The sequence below is a fragment of the Linepithema humile genome, chromosome 5 (genome assembly GCF_040581485.1).
Source record: "Linepithema humile isolate Giens D197 chromosome 5, Lhum_UNIL_v1.0, whole genome shotgun sequence".
NCBI classification, from domain to species: Eukaryota; Metazoa; Arthropoda; class Insecta; order Hymenoptera; family Formicidae; genus Linepithema; species Linepithema humile.
The window spans coordinates 18361362-18387647 of NC_090132.1; the positions used below are offsets into that span (position 1 = coordinate 18361362).

A 26286-nucleotide genomic window follows, 5' to 3' on the forward strand; every position below is an offset into this window, starting at 1 on the left:
TGTTATAAATTTTCTATTATTTAATTCTATAGATTTAATAAAATTGTACTCCATGCAAGAAAAGATATCTATCGGTCACAATGTATTATACACCTACATAGCTGTATAGTAAAATTATATATAATTATACATTAAACTATTATTAATTAATATGTAAAAAGCTTTAATATAAAGCTAATTAATTAAATTTTTATATATATATAAATTTATTTCTGTCTGAAATAATAGACTGTAAGTTTTTTCATTAGAAATTCAGTAAAATATATAATTAATCAATTTTGTCCACTAATAAAATTTATACATATACGTATATAACACGCAATTTAATATATCGGGGGATCGCAAAGTCATATCTCAATCGATCACTCGTGTTTCGGTAAAAGCAAAGCAATTATTCAAATTAATTCTTGATTTTCTTATATAACATGTAAAGAAAGTCATTTAATAATTATCACGGTGTATAAAAGAGAGAGATTTATCGTTTCTGAACATACTTTCCTATTTACAAAACTGGTTTTATTAAATTTCGTAAAATAAACAATACATAATCCTGTTGGGAATGGAAACGCCAATAAAAAAATCACAAGTCAGAAAAGTAAACGTGTAAAAAAAGTCTTTCTTATCTGATTATAAACTGTAACAAGGCTAGATAAGCCTGTCAAGACTAATATGTTCTACGAAGGATTAATTGTCGGCGTTTATTCCAGAGGATTTACATTAATCGTTTTCGAAAGAAACTACGGAGAGACCAGGGAAACCAACCGCGAGAGAAATGTAGCAAGAAAAAGACGGACGTTGCTTAGCCGAGACCCAATCTTGTCCCCGCTAATCGAATTATCATTAATTATGATACCGTGCGCGCGCGCGCGCGCGGGAAGAAAGAAGAAGCACAAGGGCCAACAGCCACTAATAAGTATGAAGGAGAGCGGAGGAACGACGAGCATGAGAATAAGAGAAAAAGAGAGAAAAATGGGGAAGGAGAGATAGGTGGAAGCGGCTTTAAGTCGCTTCTTAAGAGGTGAATTGACGTGCCTACTAATGGATCGTGTCTCGTCCTTCTCTTTCCTCGCTCTTCTGCTTCTTCTTTTTCTTCTACCATTCTTGTAATCTTAACACGGGACTAACAGGTCTGTTATCCTCAGCGAGAATCAGTCGTCTACTGTGCGGCTGCGATTGATCGAAATTAACTCGCTGGAATAACGAATGACCGTTGTCGCGACGTGTGCGCAAAAGCGAAACGCGTTATTTGTACACGTGTCACCGTATTACATTGTGTTTTCAGTATTTGTCAGTCTTCCCCGTTTTGGTTCTGCCCGATCTTAAAATAAAATTGCATTAACGATAGACTGCCGTTTTCATGAAATGATTAATGCTTCAATTTTTTGCATATTAATGTAAAATTATTCTCACGTATCCGCTGTGCGTTTTAGATATTCCTGATTTTTTGTATTTTATGAAAATATATTTTCAGAAAATATTACTTTTATAGAATTGACAATTTTACTGATAAACTTGAAATTAATACTTTAAATAAATACAGAATTACGCAACGCGCTGATAATTAATTTCTTTTTCACTTTAAATGAGTGATCTTATAATCTTTTTTCAAAATTTATCGATATCTGTTAATTAGATATCACTTCTACGCAAGTATTCTTATTTCTATTTGAATCGAGATGCTCACTATTTGCAAATAATTCTCTGCTTTCATGTAATTTGTCATAATCATTAATATTACTGCAATATTGGAGGGAAATATTGCAACTTGCGCTTTTCGCTTCAACCGATGAAAGGTGTGTAAGATGAATAATGGTAGAATAAGCCAATTGTACGATGTATTAGTCGAACAAATGTGAAATCGCTTTCAGTCCGCGAAATCAATCCTGCGACATATGTGAACAGCGACGTTACCACACTTCGAATTAATTCTTCGCCGTGTTACGAGTTCCCCAACGACTGTCTAATTGCTTTTAACGCCGTGCTAACGTCGTTAACTTTCCGCTTCGTAATTTCATCATCTGCCTCGCAAGTTTCACAATTATTCTGTCTAATTCAATTCCCAATACCAACTCATCTTCCCGAGTACGGAACCATAATTAATCGTGCGCGCGACTAATAATATCCATGCTAATTACGATAAATTGCCACGACAAATTATTTGCAACGATCTCGAACATGTTATTTATTCTTAGCAAATAATTAATCCCGGAATGATTCGCGCAGCAAAATTGAATCGTCTAAAAAAACTCAATCAGCGCTCAATCCATCATTTTCAATCAAATATAATTAACATAAAGCGTGTATCGTGTCTTGAAATATAAAAAGGTAAATAGCACGAAATAAAATGTGTTAACAAACGACTATAACGAATATAACGATAAAATCATATGATTTTTCGACAAGTTTATAAAATTATTGTTACGACAATAACCGACCTGACGTCAATTATTCCGTCAAATAGATTCAGATAAATCGCACTCGAATAAACACCTCGAATATTTCGTCAAAAACATTTATCTAATTAATATTCCATTATTTCATCTTTCCCGAAAAAAAATCGTATTTTTGTGCACTGACATGATTCGCGTTATCACGATGTCATTATTTATTGCGTGAGTGTGTATGTATGTACATTACACCGCTTCATCTGATTCGAGCTTGTAGGAAATATTTACGACCCAGCTTTTACTGCTAAATTGACGCTAATCTGATCGCGAGCTCTGACATATGACTTAACCGACCCACACTTATCAACCTACAAGTGCAACTTGAAATGCAACATCTACATTTTGCAGTAAGCGCATTCGAAATACGAATCAATATCTATATCCATTTGTAATGTTATATATTTACTCAACATATATTTGTTTTTTTTTTCCCTTTTAGTAACTTTCTGTCTCTTTCTTACACTGCACAATTAAAGGAGCATTAAAGCACAAACACTTAATCTTTTTTCTTCTTTTTTTTAATAGTTTTATTCTAAATAAATGTTAAATGCCTTTTAAAGCTTCAAACTTTGTCGCAACATCTTTTACAAGAAATTACAGAATCAGTTTATACTTCCAAGTACTTTAATGCACCATTGGTAATGTCTATATTACAAAAGTACTCGCGAGTCCGCGAGTATAACGTAAGGGCGTCGCGCGCCGCGTTGCATCATGCCGGAGCGCCGCACGTAAAAGCGCTTTGTTAGGGGGAGCAATTTTGATCGCGTGACAACATGCGCGGGAGTACAACCGTGGTAGAGGGGCATCGGCGATTACGTGTAATTTCATACTCATTTATTACGAAGATCTCATTTTTCAGCAATAAACTTACAATTCGATTGAAAGTGAAGATGCACAAGAAACAAATACATCGAATCAATCGTTGACTTTTATCACATGCGTTAGATTTCAACGCAGTAATATTGATATCTAATTTAATCAAAGCTATTTTATCTTTAATTCCCTTAAAATATGTATTATTAGAAATATTAATAATACATGGCGAAAAAGCAGATAAATAATAAATGATCAAAATGCAAAACAAAAATAATAACTGCTGACAGAAAACTTGTGATGTAATAATTAAAAAAACATTTTATAAAAAAGAGTTCTATCATTCTATTGAGACTCAATATATAGTGCCATGTTATATGAAATACATGTTCAAATCTTCGCTATAAATACTACTTCTCCGCAGTAATTTTCATAGCTATAACTTGTAATACTAATTAATTTCATTAGAATTTCTGCAAAATGCATTACGCAAAATTTTGTCCTTTTCCAGAGAAGCACGGTAAACGAATAAAACGAAAGTTGTGTCACATCGTGTCGTTCCGCGCCGATTTAACGGGATTACCGTTGGATCAAAGCTTGCGAGTGGTAATTGGCGCACAGGTGTCGCCGATCAATCGTACACCGGGCATCGTGGAATCTATTTTACTGCGCTCGGATACCGAAACGCCTCGTGATCGATAGACGACTACGCCGAGACGGAAATCTGCATATATAGGTGTACATATAGAGGACTCGTGCTGTGAAAGACAGAGAGAGAGAGAGAGAGAGAGAGAGAGAGAGAAAGCGAGAGCGGTAAACAGCAAGGATGAGAGAGAGAGAGAGAGAGAGAGAGAGAAGCGCGAGAGATATACAGGTAGATATGGAGGAAGTAGAGACGCTCGCGGTGCAGTATTGGCGTAATTTGTGCAGCGATTAGCAATCGGTACGTCATTACCACGATTAATATTGACGCCTGGATAATTCAGGACCGTGTGAGCCGTCAGTCACTCTACCGGTCTGCGTGCGTGCACGTGCGCACATCACACGCATACAGATCGCGGGCTCGCGAGCCACGGCCTTTCGGCCGGCTAACAAAGCGGCACGCACACGCGCGACACGGCGCGATGTCGGCAGAGATATCCCAATAAAGCCCGCACGCCACCGAACAATTAAATTATTAACTACTAACGATAACGAGGGGCCACCCGCCGTTGATTACTATTATAACGGAGGCTCACGCATCGTCATGAGTTGTAAACCACGCAAAAGGAACGTAAACAAAGTAAATCATCCCTCCCGCTCCCCCTCGTCTTGACCCTTACGCGCGTACATCTGGAAACGATCCGGCCGAAAGTCGAACTGGTCAGCCGCGCGATTTTTACGAGGTAACGTCATAGCGAAGAAGATTGAGCGCGTAATTGCGAAATTTCAACTCCGCTGGGAATTACCGGGTCAACGTATGCCGTGAAATATCGAAAAACCAGCGCTGTGTTCGTTAGGCAGAGAGTTGCCGACGTAGCCGCTCGATTAGATGAACGTCGACGTGTTGAGATCGTCTGATGCTGAGAATTAATTGGACGTAGTGGCGGATTTAGAAAATATACAAGCATTCGAAAATATATAAAAATTAATTGAGAGAATTTTAAAATTGATAAATATACATGTAGGTGTATAAATAAAATTTTATTTTAACTTAAAAATATAGAGAAAATAATGTAAATAAAATCAAACGTTTTAACTTTACAAGACATTTTAAAATTCTATAATTTATATTTTAGATATAGTATCTTAGCGATACTTCTCACTCACACACTTTCCCTTCAGATACACTAATTACGCCTATTCTGCCCTGAAGCTACGACATTACCATTTCAAAGCTTAACTTAAGCTCAACTTAAGCGAAACTGGATCCAGCAAAGTGTTTATCGCTGCATGTTTCTCAGCATTTTCTCAGCTGTCCAGACGCGTGCGACGTACTGCATACGTTGACCCGTTTGGGTGGAAACTCTATCTCCGCGACAAGAACGTGATGACAACTTAAGAACCTTACCTCGAGCTTTGTTGAGATACACACATACGCTCGCCATCATCCTCTGCAATTTAATAATTTGATACCAGTACGCAAATAATCGACGAATTCGATATTCATCTTACCGCGCAAAGATTAAGCACCCTTCCCGCTTCTTTCCTTAAACAGTTGATGTCTACGTATATATGTTGTAACACGAGGAAAGAGAGAAAAAAAGCCGTCGCGATTACTCGCGCCAACTTACAAAGTAATTTACTCATTCGCCGTTTTATTAATTTAGTTATCGATTAATAGAACCGGTACTTCTTGCCGTTCGTCCGGCATTGGTCATCCAGAAATTTAATTCATTACAAGCTGGCGAGTTTTAATGTAACGGCCCGCTTTCGAGGAGGAAAGTTAACGCATTTACATTCGCTTACACCGATGAAGAAAAACCTCGCCGGAGATATCGACCAGAAACCAGTTCGCTAATTTACTCGCTCTTTCTCTTTCCCTCCCGCTTTATATTAATCCGCCGTCAATTAACTCGACTAACAGCTCCCGATGATCCGACTCCGAGTGCTTTAAATAAATTAAATTTGCTGGGAGATATTGACCGGTATTAAGTACTACCGTTTCTCTAACGCGGTCATAAAAACACTCGTCCGCGCTGTGTCTTGAGCGGGCGAAAGAGCACCGTCTCACGGGTGGAGACACCTCTCGAGGATCGATACGTGCGTCGGATTAAAGAGCGCGACAGGTGACAGTGGCTTTTACGAAGAAATTTCCGTCGAAACTTTGTGCCGCGCAAAGTGGCCATTGCGTTTCGTTCCGGAGATAAAAACTGGAAGACTCGGGATGAGAGAGTTGAGGGGGAGGGGAGATCAAAAGAGAGAAAGAGAGTGTGGGTGAAGAGGGAGAGGAAGGAGCGGCACCGGTGAGAGATGGTCCACGGGAAGACAAATTCTGTAATCCTCTTTGGTCGGCGAGCTAAGCCCTCTGTGTGACGGCATACCTTTCCTCTTTCTCCCGGTTTCTCTCCGTCGTGCCTCTCGCTCTCCTTGTTTCGCCCCCGTCTCCTCCCACGCCGATCAAGGAAATTAGATTCCGAATCGACAGCCGTGCTTAAGTACAAACGACAACGCGGTGTATCCTGCATCGAGCGGTATCCGTAAAAAAATTCCGTTTTTCGCGAAAGAAATTCTGTAGGTCAAACGCTAGAGAAACATTTACATAATCGGTTTGGCTAAGCAATTATCACTTCAACGACGCATAATTGAGATGCAATTAAGTGTAATGATAACCTAAAAAAGCAAAGTGGCAAAGTTTCTTATAATACACGGAAGTTGTTTTTCGTGTAAGAAGATTGGACATTATTGCACTGTGCTGCTATGTTTAAATTTGGTCGATAGAATTACACTGACATTAGTTAAATGTCAAAAAGATAAGTACAGCGATTACGTATAAGATGGAAAGCAGCAAAAATTCTATTGTTATTAAAAAATCTTATATTTTATGTAAATCAAAAATTTTATCTTGTGCCGCATAAAATGTTTCACTGTTATTATCATAAAAAATCAAGTTAACACTTAAAACATTTTTTTTTAAATGACATTTAAACTAAAATAAAATTGCACGTTGTGAATTATTTTCGCTATTACAGTTAAGGATTAACTATTCAGTCGTTAAATGTGTATTAGCGTGTGACATGCCGAGTTTAACGATTCCAATTGCATCATTTTTCCTCAGGCGAGTTAACTAAAATAGCACGGATCGAAATACTAATCATTTTGGGCATTTCGTTTTTGATTATGGATACCGCGTTGGGTGTGTCAATATTGAACAGGAAATTCAATTAAATACGCGGTACGACTTTAATATCCATATCCCGCGCGGCAACGCCGAATTTACAAAATCATCGCGCATCTATCTTTCTTTACCTTTGATGTCGCTGATTTCGCACCACCTATCAATTTCCATTATCCTCTCTGACTTCTACCGATTATTAGCCGTCCCCACAATTACAGATCTGTGAAACGGTGGAACGGTAGGAACAATAACGACAAAAACGTATCGCGTTTTATCGATCCGAAAAACAACATTACGAAAGCATTTCCAAGCTCCTACATAATTGTTATCTCGAGATACCGAGCAATCAGTTGTCCGATCCAATAACTGCTCAAAAAAAATTGTCATTGCGAAATAATATTGGATTACGAGTGTCTAAAAAAGCGCGAGGGTTCATTGGTTTCATGCAAGCATCTTGACACTTGATTGGCGGTTGACCGGCTTCTCGTTTTATGCGCCAAAGAGCGACTTTCCTTTAACAAATGCCAACGGGACGTTAATTAATTTGACCGGCAGTCAGATATCATCGTCCGCGACTGATCCGAAAGCTCGTATATTTGTTGGAATCAATTCGTTTACCTCTAATTCATCATTCGCGACATTTGCTCGCAAATATATTAAACGCGCGCTTTGGGATATATGCGGTTTACATTACAAACAGAGAAACGAACTCGACTACTAGCGAGCCGCTTTTAATAAGCATGAAACAATGCGTAACTTTTGACATATCTGATGTGATGATTTTTTAAGTTTTATTCCATTCGATGGCGTCGTTAAATGAGGGCGAAAAGTTTTAATTCCCGTCACGGGTGCGCGGACTCATTTGTCCAGATATCGATATTCAATTGCGTTGCGAAAATTTACGAAGTACCGTCTGTCAAAGCCAGAACACTTTGCTACACGCGAAATACTTGCGGGCTTTTTTCACATTGTGATTAATAATTTGCGCTAATGCTTTTAATATACCGACTGACATATGAATTCCATACAAGATGTAATTTCTGGCGAAAAAAAACTCATTTTACTGACAAAGCCGTTTGTAATTGACGATCATGTAATACTTAGTCATCTATTAATGCAAATTATCTATAGATTTTTAAACGATGTAATTATGACACGTAATTTTTACAACCTTTGAAAATGGTTTCCAATGACATACGAGATTTTACTTTTGAATAATATAAATTACGTAGTTATATATAAAACGCCTCATGCGTGAGAGCATTTAGCTATTTGCGTAGCTTCAATTCATCCACTTTACAGACACAATTGCGTGTGCTGTATCATTCTCCCGCGTCGAGAATGACGCGCGACGCATTAACTCGCCGCTAACGCGTTCCTCAATCGACGCCTTAACTCGATTAAGCCGCCGAGAAGAATCAAAAGGCCCCCACGGCGTTTTGAAATTTATCAGCGATCAGTGTTGGCCCATTAGAGTCGGTGGCCGGTTCGGGGAGGGTAGCCACGAATCTCTTCTCTCCGGCTGCTCCGTCCATTATACTATCTCGGCGTGTCAATCTCTTAAGTAGCTAGAACCGACTAGGACCGCTTTGCATCCGCGCGATACCATCTCCTCTGTCGCGTTCGTGAACGCGAAATACCGGCAACTGTCTCGTTCGTCCGTCTCCGACATCGTGTCATAAAATCGATCGTCAGGACGTCTCTATTTTACGTCGATGAGATTACGTCGCGAGAAACATAAAATGTTTTAAGTATTCTGTAGACCCTAGATCACGCTAAGTATAATAAGAATCCTGATTCTCTCGAAGTGAAAACTGCATTACTGCATTCCGCGACATGACTTACAGTGACACGAGTGGTTAGCTGCTGTGCTGCTTCACAATAATAGGTCGTTGTGTTCACGTAAATATATTTTTTATTCGTGAAATGTAAAATAGTTTTGAATTCTCGAAGCTATTTTTATTTGTAAATTATTTTTATCGTGGAAAAAATAAGAGTGCTCTCGTGTCTAAATTATCACCTCGCTGGGGATTCACATAATCTTGCATCATTCATACAGGAGAAAGAAAATATATCACGAGAGCAAAAATTTGCCAGTATTTTGATTTTCTTCCGGTTAAAATTCATAAACCTGAGTCTAACAAATTCCATGTGAATTCTAATTCTCAACCACTCCCAGTCAATCCTGATCTCGGCTCTCGGATAATGTCATAAACTTTCACTTTCCGGGCACAGTGTCGCGTTTAATACACGAAAATGCAGGCCGTTCTCGACGATATACTCCGTGTATCCTCGATATAACAGGGAGGCAAGTAGTAAGAGCGACGCCGTTCCGCCACCCTGCATCTGCCTCGTAGGATTTAATCACGATGGTTACTCTGTCCCGACCGAAACCAATTATTGCGCAGACGTATCCGCGTACATACACACGAGGCATCCAGTTATTCGAATCAGACATGTATATATGTGCCTATCCGCATCATAGAAATCCGCTTCTGTGAATATCCGTGTGAAAGCAATCGCCGCGCGCAAACAATATGAACGTGGGGCATATTTCCGACTTATTCTCCACTCATTTTAATATATTTCTCAATATATGCAAATAAATAATTGAACCATGCAAATAAATAATTGGACGCGCACGTCTCGCGCGATATTTCAATTATCTATTTATACATATTCAAAAATTACAAATGATGGATGGTAACTTTAATTCGTTTTACGTCTAGATTAATATATAAATTGAATTAGAAATATTTTGTAACATAGTTTTTTTTTCTCAAGTTTCTCCTATAATTATGTTCTTTTAATTAAACTGTGTTATCCTTATTGATATACATATAAACGTGGGAATAATGATACACAACTTCCAGGCGCAAATTTCTAACTTCTATCAGATGTCTGAAACTTTATGGAGCAGAATAAACTTCTGGCATGCACGCGCACATCTTTCGGAAAATGAATTAAATTAGTTAATAATCTACCATGATGTATTCGCAAATATTTGTAATTTCTGTCTTTTAATCTCGGATGCTCAATTAAAATTCATTGAAAAGTTAAAGATAACGAAAAATAACTTCCCACATCAAATCATCGCACGTTTTTCGATACAAAAGTGTTATAATAATATTGATTAATATACATCTATTTATTATTAGTTGCTGATAATTCAAGAATTAAAGTTATTAAATTTTGGACTAATAATTTTTCAGCGAATTCTTTCCAAAAATTGTCAAATGTTTCCCGACAAGATTATCCAGCGACGATCGCTTAATAACTGAAGTCTATAGGCTTAGGATTCGATAGTTTCCATATACAAAAAGATCTGTCCCTCAGAAGAAAGGCCAAACGACCTAGAACAGATCTAGTTGCCGACGCGGATGCATGTCAAAGAAGATAGCGGGGGAGGGTCGGAGAAGATGGAGACGACCGGAGGGGGAATGAAGGAGACCGAAGAAGAGGAGGAAACGGGGGCGCGAGGGGACGATAGCGTCGCCATTCTCGGGGAGCTATTATTGATTGTTGTTGATAATTAGCTGGTACAGGCGCGCGTCAATCACCAGCTAAGGCGAGGTTATTAGGCTGTTGGTTAGCGCCAGGCGAAGCCTCTCGCGAGGAAGCTATACCCCGGGATACGTAGCGATTCTGGCGCGCGCGCGCGCGCGCGTGTGTGTGAGTGCTGTATATCTGTGTGTATGTATATATGTTACGTGCGTGATTGTGGATGCGTGCCGTGCTAGCAGCTGCGCACGCTCGCGCAAGTACGCGCGGTACGTCGCCATTGAGCCACCTGATTACCCCTCCACAATTCGATCTAATGCGCTGTGCTGCGACGCGAGAGAAGGTTAATTATGCAGTTAATGAGAGCACCTAAATATATGTATGTACGCGCGTACATATATCACACGCTGGCCAAAAGAGAAACTTGACGATCGCTACGGCGGCAGAACTGATCGGGATGAAGTTAGGACTTACGGCGGGAGTGAAAGGAGAGAAGGGAGGGTACGATGGAAAATACCTATTTGCTCTCGCGGTCCCGCAGGATCAATCTCTTCGTCGGTGGCGCTGTTCGGTTTCTTGGACGATATTACACTCGGGGACGGGAATAATGCGAGGTTTGATCGGGCGTTCGTCGACGAGTAACCGCAGCACCCGGGATGGATGTAATTTGCAGGGAAAATGATCGCGTAATAGTTCACCCAGTGAACGACGCGTTGTGCAGTATGTATAGTTATATTAATCTTAGCAGGACCGAAAAAGGAGCCTGCGAAACATTAAATTAAAATTTACTTGTGCTTTTCAGCCAATTGCTCGCCTTTCGTTATAAAATTTATATTTTTACGTACTACTTATATAAATTTTTAAATGCGTAGATAATATTTAAATTTCTTAAATCAAACAAACGTATTTCTATTGACTAATGGTTTTGTGAAAACATGTTTGTTGCAATATGTCGATATTAAAATTGATTTAACAATTTAGCACATGAAGAAATTGTGAAGAAGTACAGTCTTCCGTTCGATATTACTTCGAAAATGAAAATAATGCGAATTTTGATTGGGCGCGTTCGACCGCAAGTAATCATCGGCCTCCTGAAAGGTGTAATTTACAAGGAAGAGAGTGTAATGGTTTGATGGAAGAGCCGCGTGTTGACGCACCTTAAGCTCTCTCATAACGACGCAAAGTGCTCGAAAATTACCCAGTGATTACTCACTTAATGATTTAATCCGCGAAATTGTACGGTTTGGCGACCATCGCGTACTTTACGAGCAAATTGTAATTTATACGAAAGTTGATAAAAGTGTGTGATAACATACAGTAGTGGAGTTTTTTCCTCGGAGCGACAGACTTTAGATACAACAAATTATAGTCGGTCGGACAACTCCGCGCTTAAATCGATTAGACTTCTTATCGAAATATTGAGCACGTATACCGTTTCCAATAAATACGGCGGAATGCTGCCCAGACTAACACTAAATAATCCACATTAATATTCTTTTTATGACATTTGCTTTCGAATCTTTCGAAAAAAATTCCTAGAAAATATTAAAACATTAATATTTTTAAAGCAATTGCTTAAAAAAATCTTGCAATTAAGTTTTTATGATATAATAAAAATAAATATAAATTTTGAAATGTATTATAAGCTACTGCATGCTATTATCACACACACATTTCAGAAATTTTTATTTTCCAAATTCTCGGTATAGAAAACATACTGCCGTCGCTTTTCATTGTATGTCTTTAACAGCATTACAATTAAGTAACACGCACATCTGACACGGCAAATTATAGTCGGTCGGACAATTCCACGCTTAAATCGATTAGACTTCTTATCGAAATATTGATCACGCATATTGTTTTCAACAAATGCGGCGGAATGCTGTCGCGGATGTTATTTGCAATGAAAATAATCGCGTGATCGTTCGGCAGCATAAGTAAATCTCTGCTGTTCTCATTACGTTGCTCCTTTCATTAAGGACGATAACAACATGGCTATGTGGCCGTCGCTTTAATAAAGCGTCGGATAAGCGGCGACGAAACGATAGTACCGAGTTACCAATGCAGTCTGCCGGCCGCGTATCACCCCCCTACGGAAAGGTGCGTGTCTGCGCACATTTACAGCATTATTCTTGTTTATCTTGCGAACGATTAGACAATTCCTTCAGGACAATTCCGATATTGAGCGCTTAGTAATGAGGACATTTCCGAAGTGACTTATAATTTAATACGGAGAGAAAATATGCTATGCACAATTCACATTTTGCTTGCGCTTATTATTTACAATTGTAAAAATATAATACACATTAATATATATATATATTTTCGTTACAATTATAAAATTTTATTGTGGTTTACAAATGTGCCATCTTTAATATTATTTGTAACCAAAGAACTTTGTCTCCTGATTTATTTTCCGAAATTATAGAACTTACAGAAACTTGCGAAATATTATAGAACTTGAAGAAACGATAGCAACCGAATTCATTTGCTTCCTCTAACAAAACTACATGGAAAGAATATTGATAAAATTCTGTAATAGCGCTCCAGCAGATAAAACCGCTCTAACCGCTGATTCGTATCTTTGCAAGCTCAGTTTGAGATCACCACAGAGGGAAATATGACAATCAATATTTTATGTACACTCTCGTTTATCAAAAAAGATAATACATCCATCGAACCATGACCATCGCATCGAGCGCCGCATACATTAAACGTCGAATACTTTAATTAATTCTCGTTGTCTCTTTTACACTCAACGAAGCGTAGCGTGTTATATTTCGTGCTTGCTCGGTCACGAATCCGAAGCGAAAAAAAAAATCCAGGCGCGAACGACGTTTTAATGCCCGATGAAGTCACTCACACTCGTGTGCACGTTCCACACGTATGCGCGTACGCATATGGGCATGCAATTTCACACGCCACGCGTTGCAGCTCTTCTAATAGCTACTATTATGCGCGCATAATGGGGGTAATAGCTGCGACTCCGGATAAATCGATCACCATTACCGCTCCTATTACCCGTAACAACCGTTTCCGAGGAGACCTGACCACTCTCTCTGTCGTGGCTCCCAGGTGAGAACAGCTGCAACTCCACCGGCGGCGGCAGCGACGAGGAACTCGGCGCGGGCTGCGGGGACGACATAAACGGCAACGGGGGCAAGAAGAAGCATCGTCGTAACCGGACGACCTTCACGACCTACCAGCTGCACGAGCTCGAGAGGGCGTTCGAAAAGTCTCACTACCCGGACGTCTACTCCAGGGAAGAGCTTGCCATGAAGGTCAATCTCCCGGAAGTTCGTGTTCAGGTGAGTCATTTACCAAACGAATTAGCGCGAGGGAAGTATCGGTTCTTCCGCGCGATTTCTAGCTTATATATTCAAGAATAGAATAAGCTATTTTGAAGTTGAAACAATGTGGTTGACTTTAGATTCTGTGAAAGTGGAAAATACCTTTCATTGCAGAGACTTGTAAAAATTAATTGTTCTTTTAAAGTATGCTAAAGGGTAAAATATTATTCTTATTATAAAATGGAAAAAAAATTTAATTTTTTTATATCCATGGATGTTTAATTTTATAAATTTCAACTACTTTAAACCTTTTTAAATTTCTTAACTCACTTTAAAACATTAATGAATATTTGATCATTTTTTGTATAATCTCTATTGTTAACAAAATGCAATAATAAGTCTACAAAACAAAAAGACTGGTCTGATAACGTCATAATATAAACATTTTTTATGTATTTCGATATCAAAATAAAATAAAATGAATATCAAGATGTTGAAAAAATTATTAGATTCAAGTACTTAATAAGTAATTTTATGTAACATACATTGTTACGAGAGTAAAAGAAAAACTTTTTCTTGTATTTAGTTGCAAGCAGGGTAATTTTGCGCAAATGCGCAGCACGAACAACTGATTTATTCTTCCTCGGCCGAAATTTGACGGATACGAATGTCGTGTTCGGCGAACCGACCGGGGTTAACGCTGGCGTTTCCGTGCAAACAATCGGAACGGCAATCGCTGCCTGGCGCGCTGGGCCGACGTATTAGACTAAATTAAATTAATTATGTGCGTGACAGCGATAAAAGCACGCAGTCGCGTGCGACGACGCATCGATTAGGCTCCCGGGGGCACGCTTGCCGAGCGGCATGTATATGTCGAGGCCAGTGGCGCAGCTACCTGGTTCCGATGATGGCTCAGAACTATAATCTAGAAGGCCCGTAACCGCATCGAACTCTTCGTTTAATTATATTTATACTTTTTTTTTATACCAATTTCATGAAAGAGAAAAAAAGAGAGAAAGAACATTAAATATTCTTAAGTCGAGAAAGAAAGTAAAGCTTAAAAAAAACTATAGAAAGAGTTTTTATATAAATAATTAAATAATATATAAAATAAAATATGAAAGAAGATCAAATATTTTCAAGTGATCAATATACCTATAGATTTACGAATCGCAATGGAAAATTGATCTCAGTAATGTTAGCTTCCCAAATAAATCTGATTTCTACTAAATAAAAGAAGATGAAAGTGCACACGTGCAGAAAACGTAAGAAAGAGGCCTGTAAGAAAATCTCAATCCTGGCCTCATCACCACCGCCACTTTGTTACGCTATTGGGCGGGGCTCTCGGCAACACGGTTGAGATAATAACCCAACCGGCGACTTTACGAGCACCTGCTTTTTTTTCCACCGTCTCGAACGCAGAATTGATTTTTACTCGGACGCTCGCCTTAAGTTTCCATTGCCGCGAAGGGTTCTCGCCTGCCGGCGATAGTCAAGATTACGCGTCGATTGCAATTAGGGCTTTATCGAGGTGATCATACTAATTCGTAGTGTCGTGGGCATTCGGCTCGTTAGGGTTGCCATTAAACACGCAATGCGAGAAACGTAGGAATTACCTTCGCGCCTTAAGTGGATTATACGGATCTTAAAAAAGTAAGCGAAGATTTAGAACCAGGCGAAGCACGAATCGTTTGTCTATTAGAAAGCTGAAACTTTCATCGCGTCGGAATTAACAAGTAGTTTATATCGCAAGATAAGCACATCGTTAGTAATAAAGTTGCTGTATAATTTACTCCTTTTCTCGCTGCTTCAAGTTAATGATAGATAAGTATTTAGAAGTATAAGCTAATTACAAAAAAAGCTAAGCAGATGACTAACGGTTTTGTGAAGGTATATTATAAGAAAATGATTTTCTAAGCTACTTTTCTTCTAAAATGCAAGTAATAGGACGTAATTACTTATGAGATCAAGAGAGGAAATTGATAAGTAAATTTGATCCGTTCTGATGAATAAAGCCTTATATATTATTTGAAAAAGACTTTTCTAATAATAAGGTATATCCAAAGAAATGAGAAAGCGTATAATATGCGTTATTAAGAAAAAAAAAACAAAGTTAATAATGAAATAATTTCGTTGATAATGTAACGATATTTTTCGATTCTAAAGATAGTAAAATTAATTACAATTATCGTAATAATAGCATTTTACTCCGGAAATATTCAATATTCAACTGAAGAATCTGTGATCTTCTTAAATAAAGACTATATAACATAATAATCATACTGAGTGGTGCACTTTGCGTATGAATGATTTAATTTTACACAAAGAAAACTTTAGGAAACTTCAGAAGAACAATGTTTTTCGCTTGCTTTGCTATATAGACTACAAACTTTGAGAATGTATTCGCCTAGTCAGCGTCAAGGAAATTTGGAAAGAATTTTTTAAGCGAATATGGTAGTTCGTGCTCTGGAATAAAGTACGGACGTGCGGCGCGGACGAGGCGTCGCGACGACGTGGACGGCAGAGGCGTCGTTCCCCGGCAGCGAACTCGCAATTAAAAATTTAAATTGCGTTTAAAACCCGCCAGGCTGCCGACGTGCTCTCTCCGTCTTCCGTTTTCCGTCTTCGTCGCCGTCATTTCTTTCTCCCGCGCGAAACACTTTACCCTATTTTTTTTCTTTCTCTTTTTTTATTTCGAACGAGTGGTCCGCGCGACTTGTTCTCGTTTATTTTCACCCCTCCTCCCACCCGTCTCTCGCTAACCGTGGCACCGTACCGTCTCGAGCCGCTCACCGAGGTATACCTAATCGCTTAAGCTTATTACCAGAGCGGACAAGGCGGTTGTGGAATCAGCTTGGCTCGCGATGCAGCGAGTGGGTTTATTCGCCCGCTCGCTTGCTCGCGGCGAGCCGCGCGCCGCGCCGTTCGGTTTCATCATTTTTAATTGATAGCGCACGCCAATCCCGTCTGTCGGATTTATTAGGCCGCTCGACGAGATGGTTTCGAAGGGACGGATGGGCAGGGGTAGAACACAAGGGCAGGAGGGGAAAGAGGGCTTTTATTGGGCGTGGCGGAACGCGGACGGGATTCCGTCGGCGGTCGCTGCGGTCTGATTGTCATCGGAAAAGCGCCGCGCGTTTTCCAGCTTTTCCCGGCGCATACATGTGCGCGAACTCGTCGCGCGTAAGTTAACGCTTTCACGATCGAGACGATTATCGTCGCTTATGGGATACGCACAATTGCTTTACGCGCCGCATTATTAAACTTCAAACGATGTATAATACGCGACAGAATTCGAGATAAAAACCTTTTTATCTCGATTATATTTTATATAATAATAGAGAATGAAGAATAGGTACATCAAGATCATTTATATGCATCTTACATGTACACAATTTGTGATTTTCGAAATATGTATTACATTACATAACACGTAAAATTATAATTAGAATTCTGTTGTAAATTATAGCTCGTTTAAAAGTTTAGAAAATAAGCTTTGAAGTTGGATTGCACCGACAATCTAGATTTTTTTAGATTGTTGTGTATTATTATAGTCAGAAAAAAAATTAGTTAACTTGCATCAGTGCTATTCTGCATTCGCGCAATCGATTCTAACTTGTTTATTTGTTTGTAATACATGTGCTCATAATCAAACTTTAATAACAATTATTGTTATATGTTTTTGCTGCGACTGTTATCAAACATTTTTCAAAATGGGATCTGCTTTTATTTCAATTTGGCGTGGTGGAACAAGAACGGCGATTTTAAAAGAATGTAACACGCACGGTTTTAAACACCTACTGTTTGTTATTCGTTAAAAGTACATTATTTTATACGTTGTGACAAAAATATTTCGCCCGAATCAATTAATGGCCAAATGGTTTAGCTTTAAATCGCGCGTAATGTTTGTTTGCGTACTAAATCGAAAAATAGATTGCAGAAAATGTAAAAGGGAATAAAAGCTCGGGAATCATACGGGAAGCCGCATCTTTTCAAAGAGATAAATGGAATTGGGTAATGCAACTTCACTCGGTTAGATTTACGAGCGAGCTCGCTCGTAAATTACTAACCGTTTTGTAGCTTCGATTCTTCGACTGCCGATGCCCGACCTCGGCCTCGGCAAATCCTATGTCTCTGTAGCTTCATGGACATTCCTATTTCTTTTCCACCTGTATATCCTAGCAATAAAATTTTTATTCGGGAATCCCCGCGCTCTCTATGCTGTACATCATGAGATCGTTTATCATGGAACATTTCCCGCAAAGAAATTACGTAAGTTTTGCGGAACAAAATCCGACCGTCATCCACGATATTCTCGACAACTGCTCTATGATATACGTCAAATATCTAGAACGAAATAAAATAATAATGCAGATTTGTGCAAATTGACCACCAACCTTTTGACTTATTGATTCAAACGTGACGTTATTTTTTGAAACTGTTATTACACTAAGTAAATGGAAAAAAATAAAGAAACCTAAATAATATATTCAGTATTTCACGTATTTTCTTCTCTATTGACACATTCATAATGACATGTTGGGATGGACAATCATCTTTTAATACCTGATATACCCGACGCACACTTCGTTCGATGATAATCTAATTTTTACATTGCACTAAAAGTCATTTCCGTTTCGAGTCTCGCTTTTTATCGGTTTTCGTGTGCCAAAAAGCCGGCGATCTATTATATTATTATAGACCCATTGTCGGAGGGCGAACGCGCGCGCATTACTCGCTTGTCACGCGATCGCGAGAAAGCCACGTCGAAAAAAATAAACGATAGACCGACTAATTCGACGATTTGCCGGGCGACTTGGCCGAAATCGATACCAGCCGGAGCGTGTGTTTCGGTAGAAACACTTACCGGAATTAACCCCGGCAGGAAACGCACCTGCAAACCTTTTAAAAGTTTGTCACGTAACACTACGTCATACTAGACACACACACACACACACACACACACACATTTTAAGGTCATTAAGACCTTGACCACAACGAAACCCATTAAATCGTCTTACAAACTTATAATTAATATGTAGTGAATTAAAGTTGCATTATCAAATATAATTTTAAATAAGAATTATATGTGAATAAAATATTTTTTCTTTCCAAGGCGACACAAGAGTCACAATGCCGTGAAAACCCAACTCGGCCAATTTTTCTGTTTATCCATTACGACGTATTTCCAATGAAAATAAAACTCTATCCTCATTGCATGGAGTCGTATGCACTTTGGCAGCACCAACTCTCACCGGCGAATGATTACTTCGCGTGCCGGTGTCGACTTTATTTCGACAGATAATTTGCGTTCTGTATGCGTTTTGATAAATACGATATCCGCTTTACAGTCCCCAACGGCAACTTGGCGACTTGAAAGAAGGATTTTGCGACTTGCCGTCGATATAACAAGTTTCACTAATAAAGAACATTATTTTTACATTTCAACTTTTTTTTTAAATCTTCTTTTATTGCATCTTAAGGAGCAGAAAGCTAAAAAATATATTTAATTTTGCATCAAATAAATTAATAATGAAAATTTGAAAATTGTAAAAACAAAATTTTTGGGCAAGGTGATATCATTTATCGAAAAATATTCTACTAAAATTCACATTAATCTTATAAAATATTTTGTGGAAGCCAATGCGACGATATGTCGTACGAATGAGTCGACAGCGTCCGTAAATTTTCGCTTTGACTGCGGACTGTGGAATCGACGGTGGTGTGTCGACGAATCTACCGGGCAGGCGGAAAAAAACGGAGAGATTGATTTTTCGCGGTAGGCCAACTAATTCGGTACTGAACGAGGTGGAGGAGGAGGAGGAGGAGGTGAATAAAGCGAGAGGCTGAGCGAGAGAGAACGCGGTCGGATGCCCATCGTTCCATGTCCGGCCGCTCGACGATTGCCAATTGGAAAAATACTCCAATTCGATTACAATTTTTTTCGATGGCCCCACACAACGGCGCGGAAGAATTTAAAACGATTCGGCGGGACGGCGAAACTATGGCGATGCCGGGCGAGGAGAGATCGAAGCTGATATCGGGATTGCGATAGCCTTCTAAAAGCTTTCAAAAGCGCAATTAAAAAAGCGATCTTCCATATCTTTCTGCGTTATCCGGAAGGAAATTCGGACCGTGTCGGCCGTGCGCTATGTATTTTATCAATGCACGTTGCCCAAATATTACCAATATCTTTCTCCGATGTTGCCGATTAAGCCTACATCGGTGGTTTCGCATGATCGTTTATCGAAACTATCGTTTATCGTATTACTGAAAAAAACTTTTTCGACCGAAAGATTAATATGTGAAATTCCAATTGTACTGAAATTTAATACGATAAAACTTATTAAGAAAGAGATTAAATATAACAAGTTATATATATATTTCAAAGAAATGTCCTATAATCGATTCATTCTACATTCCGTCTTTCCGATTAGAATTATTCATTTACATTATAGAATCTTGCAAATTTTCTTTTTATCCTCTTTTAAAATTTTTCTTTTTACAAGATTAAGTTTGTGTCATTCGCATAGCATTCTTCACATTTCTCAAGAGCGGTGATCAGCTCCTTATACGGGTTACAACGCCACGAGGGGTTCCCGCGACAGAAAAATGATACCGCAGTGAGGCAATGCCAGCGTATAAAGCGATGCAGATGGAATACACCCTTTCACGCGGCACTGTTTAACATTATTTACCGGCACGTCGGCATGGAAACCTCGCCCGAAGACGCATGCATTCGCATGTCTGCGCTAAATGCTCGGCAAATAAATTATTTAATACTGCAGTATTTAACGGAGATACGTATCTAGAAATATGCATTTTTAATGCATACAGATTGACAATACAATAAGTACAATTTCTATTATATTTTGCAAAATACAACAAAATTGATCTTTTTATTAAAGTAAATTTATATTCTCTTAACGTCTTAATGCAGAGAACGTCATGTTCATCCGAAAAACATAATCCTGCATTAATTATCTAATAAACGTGAACAATGTCTCAAGTGTATTGACGTAATTGACGTACGTATTTCAAGAACAAAATGTTCTCTTGCCTTCGGCAAGAATACTTTAGCATTTAAATGTTTAAAACTCATTTTTCAAATACTTTGTGCACAAAGTTAATTGATCAGTATTCGCTATAATAATATTTAAAGGGTTACGGTGCAACTGATTGTTCACACGGCTACCGAGGTCGGTGTAGCGGATTCGACGGCATCCTTTTCCTCGGTCGATAGCGAAAACGCTTATCGGAGCGTTTAATTCGGGATTATTAGGGGCCGAATCGTGATCGTTAGCGCTGACACGAGCCCGGCACGAATCGCAGGTGACTGTCTGGGTCGCGCCTATATCTACGGGGTGTCAAATTAGTCACGCACGCCGCCTCCGCCCAACCCGTCGGCGAACGGGCGTAACCATGGCTACTGCCGCGAATTTCTCTGCGCGACGCGACGTGACGCAGCGAGCGCAATTGCGCATGCAACGTGCCGCGAACGTGGGGGTGGAAGGGAATTAAAAAATTGACGGGCGGATCGCTCATTTATTTATTTTTTTCACGTTAAATGTCACCTCATGAAAATTAAAACTTTTTGTCGCTCCGCGCTCGCAAAACCGAGTAATAATTTGTATTTGCTCGCGCTTTTTCCGCATGGCGAATTTATCGGCTCCGATGACGTTAACAACACACACGCTGGTGCTGAAAAAGATTGTGTGCAGCAAATCAAATGCGGTGGTCACCGTGCGCAATACTATTCACTAAATATTAGGGAGAGAGCTCGCAAAAAATGTTTTTCTTTATTTTTTATTCGACCCATTTTTATTTATACGCGAAGAAATCGAAGAAGCACATTGGGACATATTTTTACTTATTTCACTTCATTTTATCCATTTACCTTGACATATTTCAACACGGTATATTCTTTATATATATTACTATGTCAATTGATCGAGTCGCATTCGTTCCCTTCCTTGAGTATGCATATTGTACGCGTTATGGATTTTCTTGAAATAAATTGCCGTCAATTTTGCAAAGGCCCTGTGGGTCCTCATAGGCGGATTAAGTAATCCCCTATGGTTTATCGGGACACGATTCTCACGTACCCCTCGCAGTCAACCAACCGAGACCGGTGAGCTTTGCCACGATATTAATATCCATACGTGGGCACCGTGAACCTGTTTACTACACGCCACGCGGTGAGAATTCTCGCACGAGGTCACGGTCGACTAATGGCACCTGAATCTGTTGCCGGCCGTACACATAAATCAAACTAATGTTCGCGTAAACTCAACCAAATAGCGGTCAATAATCTCCAAATATATCATACTAACTGAATAAACATTGTGCCTTTCTCGATACAACGTGCATATGAAATGCGCGCAGACAAAGCTGTTAAGAGTGATTTAATGTAAATCAATCAATTTCCAATCAATCACGATTTTCTAAATGCTTTCAGCGGCTCTCAATGCAAACAGAGAGAGAGAGAGAGAGAAAAAGAGAGAGAGAGAGAGAGAAAGAGAGAGAGGGAAAGTTAATATGAATTGTAAAAAAATATTTATTCAAAGAGACTGTAAAACAGCTATCGCTCAAAAAAATTTCTCATTACGAACATTTTAAAAATTACAATACAATGATTCGCCAAAAAACGATTAATTTAAATTCTGCCATTCAATACAAGATAAGAAAATGAGAAAATCACAGATCGCCGTTTTTCTAAAATCCTAAAATCTTATACTCGTCACTAATATCAACGAATAAATAATGTGATTTTCCATCATGTCTCGTTTTAGCATTCCTTATTGTTCGCAGATGAAAAATTTGCCCGACGATAATGGCACCAATAACGCACTTTCTAATTTCAACAGGGGGGGATTCGGAAACGATGGATCAAGAAGGCTCACGCGTATAGTCGGGATAAAACGCTTGGCTCGATATCAGAGAAAAACGGTGCTCGCGGATACAAATGTTATTACGCGAGAACACTTCCCCGATCTCCTGGGCCCGATAGCCGCCCTTCCGTCGCTTCCTCCACCTCCTCCTCCTCGCTCGCCCTTTTACTCGGATCGTTTTTCTTGTGGGTGCGATGTTTCCAGGCGGAAAATAAGATAATGGCCCGGCGCTAGGCGCGAAAAGCCCGCGAGAGGGGAAAATAGCCCGGCGGAAAACAGCGAAGATCGTGGGAGCGGCGACACCTGCTCCGCGCGCGACGAAGGGCGGCCGCACGAGAAAAAAATAAAGGGGAGGGCACGTTCCTTCGGACAGAACTCGAAGAAGAAAGGAGAGGAAGCAGGGGAGGCGAGAAGCGTCACGATGAAAATGTTGCGCGCGAGCGATCGCGTAATCGAGTCACCGTGACAAACGCGTGAGAATAAATCAGACGGCACGACGCGACTGGCTTCCGAAGCGGGTGGAGCGAAATTGCGAGAATTCAGAAATTGCGCAGATCCGTAGTGCAAATTGTTTGAGACGTTTTTACGTCAATTTGTTATCAGATCGCGCCAGCAATATATTGTACTTTTATCAAATATAAATATCTTAAATCAAGATTTAAATTAATAGTTAATAAAATGATAAATTAATATTCAGTAAAGTGATGAAATATATATGATAAAACCATAACTGATAAATATTTATGTTAAATCATACCGAAAATTCATCCGTCTCATTAGATTTTAAAAACATTTGAGAATAAGTGGACACAACATTATTACAACGTTTGTATCTCAGAGATATTAAGTCGTTTAAACAAAATCGCTTTCAATATAACCAACATACAATATCGTTTTAGACTTTCGTTACGTTCCTTAGCAACAGACTGTCAGGAAGTCTTAAAGTCGAGGAAGAAACACGTCTTTCGATCCTGCAGACCGCGAGGGCACGCAGGGAGGACGAAGCGTCTCTCTCGCAGCGCTGTCTAACGAGTATTATAATTACTGTCGCGTAACTCAATATTGCACCCTCGATATGCTAAACTCCCGCGGAATATAGTGTTAATAGGCGTGGAATGGCGCGGGACAACACCCCGCTTCTATTAATTGCACTTCACCCTAAATGCAAATTGTTCGAAATTGAGCGAGGGCTCCCCGAATATTTGGAAACTCCATTACGGGCCAGTGTTCGTCCTTTCGTTCCTCGCATACACACGCGCACATGCACGCGAGCACACACCAATTCGTTGCGGCCTAACGCGAAGGGCGGTTTCGAACGAGGAGAAAGCTTGTGATGAAAAATCTATCTGGGAACACAGCCGAAATTAAATAACAAGTAATATGGAGTCTGAGATTGAAAATCGCTAGCCTTTTTACCATAACTCGCAAAAGAGTATATCTTGAGAAACGACTCTCAATTGATTTTTATGAAACGTCAAACATTATTCGATTAAATTAATTGAGAAGGAAAATTACAGAATTCTTCGATTAAAATGAAATCAGTATCGTGTTAAACAAAATTAGCATCTTTTATTATCGAGCGAAATAATAGTAATAAAGTAATGTGAACATATATAAAAAAATATTGTTCTTAAACCGAGCAAAATAAATAAAAAATATTTAAAAAATGACATAAAAGCAACGTAGGACTAAAACTGTGCCGGATTAATTTTCTTAGAAATAAATTTGTGAAAGAAATATCGGTTCGTTAACATCGTGCGATTGAAAGCAAGTGTTTGGCGACAGCAAAGTCAAATAATGTTTCGATGTTTCAACTCTCGATCACCGGACAAAAAACTTAAAACGTTCATAGCAAATAAGAGTGAACGTTAGTCGGTGGCATGGTAGACGGAATCTACCCGTTCCCGTAAATGTCTTCAGGAGATTAGCTGTCCAAGGTTCTGAGGTCTGTGGCTCAATTAAGCACTCCGTTTAGCGCTTGACTAAAAAGGGTTGGGAGACCCTCGTCCTGCCCCCTCGAGCATCAATCATGTCGGAGCAACCCTTTTCCCGAGGGCGGTTTTGCTCCTCTATTGAGACGAAGTGTTGTGCTCAAACACAAAAACACTTCATTTGGCAGATTAGCTGTTAAACACTAAGGGTACACGCGCCATAGCTATCATCGACAAGTACGAAAAGTGTCTGAAGAGAAAAGCACGTTTGGTTTCTGTACCATTTGTTCGCGTAAATGACTAAAGTGATTAAAACAACGATCGAATCGACGACATTTTTCCAAAAGTTGACATATTGTTGATTTTAGGACGTTCTCAGAGCACCACGACACAATCGATTTTTCTAATCATTTTTATAATTTATATTAATTCTCAATTTAATATGTCTGATAAACATATGTAGTGGAAAATAGCATAATCTGAGAACATGTAAAAATTTGCATCTTACAAGCACATAAAATTCACTTTATACTTCGCGCGTAGTTAACTCTACATTACTTGAAGAGAAATAAGAGAAAAATTTCAGTTTTTTAAAAATAATTTGAAAAAAATAAACCGAACAAAGAGAATAATTCATTATTTTAATTTTACTGGCGTAAAAATAAACGCAATACTAAAATACAGATTATATTAATTAGGAATTAATAAAACGAGAAAACAGGTGAGGAAGATTTCCCACGGACGGGCTTTCTTGACTACTCGCCGCCTCTTTCTGTGTCACGGGCGGCGACCAGAGAAGCTTCCATGTAGGACACACGGTACATTCGGTACGTGCCTACTCGTTTTAATATCGCATATAACATTATAAAGCCGCTGTCGGCGTTTCCTTGGTCCTAAGGCCGGCAATTAACAATTAGCTGGCGGTCCTTGTAATCGAATTACGGCGGCTATTGTCGCGGGTCCAGGTACAAACGTATTCAGTTCCACGGGTACCTTCAGAGCCGGCAGCGCTCTCCTCTTTCCACCCTCCCCCAGCCTTCCGGGACCTTATTGGCTCGTCTCTCTTTTTTTCCACGGTGCTCTAAGATCGGATTTCTCGCCGCTGCATGCGCGTAGATGCAGAATGCAACCGTGGTGGGATCCCTTACAAAGGCAGCCCGGGCCAAGCCTCCACCAGCGGGGATGAATATCACTCCGTGAAAATATATCCGTTTCAGAAGTCTGAGATTTCGAGTCGTGGAGGATCGCAGGTATCCTCTCGCCGCGCCGATGCACGCGTGCACAACTTGTAATAGCGCGACCGTAGGATTAGTAATGCTAAACTGCCGCGCACCGAATTCACGCGAGAATATTGCGATACGACGAGACGATTTGTTCGACGGATAAACGGACTATCCTAAATTATTCCTCCGATACGTGTATTGTTCCGTTGTTTTTTACGTTTTCTTTATAACAAAAACAAAGATTGTGCGGATAATTTAATGTTTCTATTGTTACTTAATTTGATGGAGAACAAACAAAAGATAAAAATGTTATTATCTTTGAAGTTATTAAAATAAAAAACTGCTGAAACAATCTCTTTTCTCTAATTGTAAT

At 39.3% G+C, this 26286-nt stretch overlaps 2 protein-coding genes across 6 annotated transcripts in view; one reads left to right on the top strand and one right to left on the bottom strand.

Annotated features, from left to right (window-relative positions):
* Positions 1-26286, bottom strand: part of LOC105669318 (kynurenine/alpha-aminoadipate aminotransferase, mitochondrial-like) — a 78156-nt gene that overhangs the window by 34352 nt on the left and 17518 nt on the right. The gene's annotated exons all lie outside the window — the stretch shown is intronic.
* LOC105669321 (retina and anterior neural fold homeobox protein 2-like) overlaps positions 1-26286 on the top strand; it is a 43153-nt gene that overhangs the window by 4369 nt on the left and 12498 nt on the right. For all 4 annotated transcript variants that reach the window (XM_067354728.1, XM_067354727.1, XM_067354729.1 and 1 more), the window contains exon 2: positions 13654-13886. In XM_067354728.1, coding sequence (XP_067210829.1) covers positions 13654-13886 — 233 coding nt within the window. The remainder of the gene's footprint in view (positions 1-13653; positions 13887-26286) is intronic.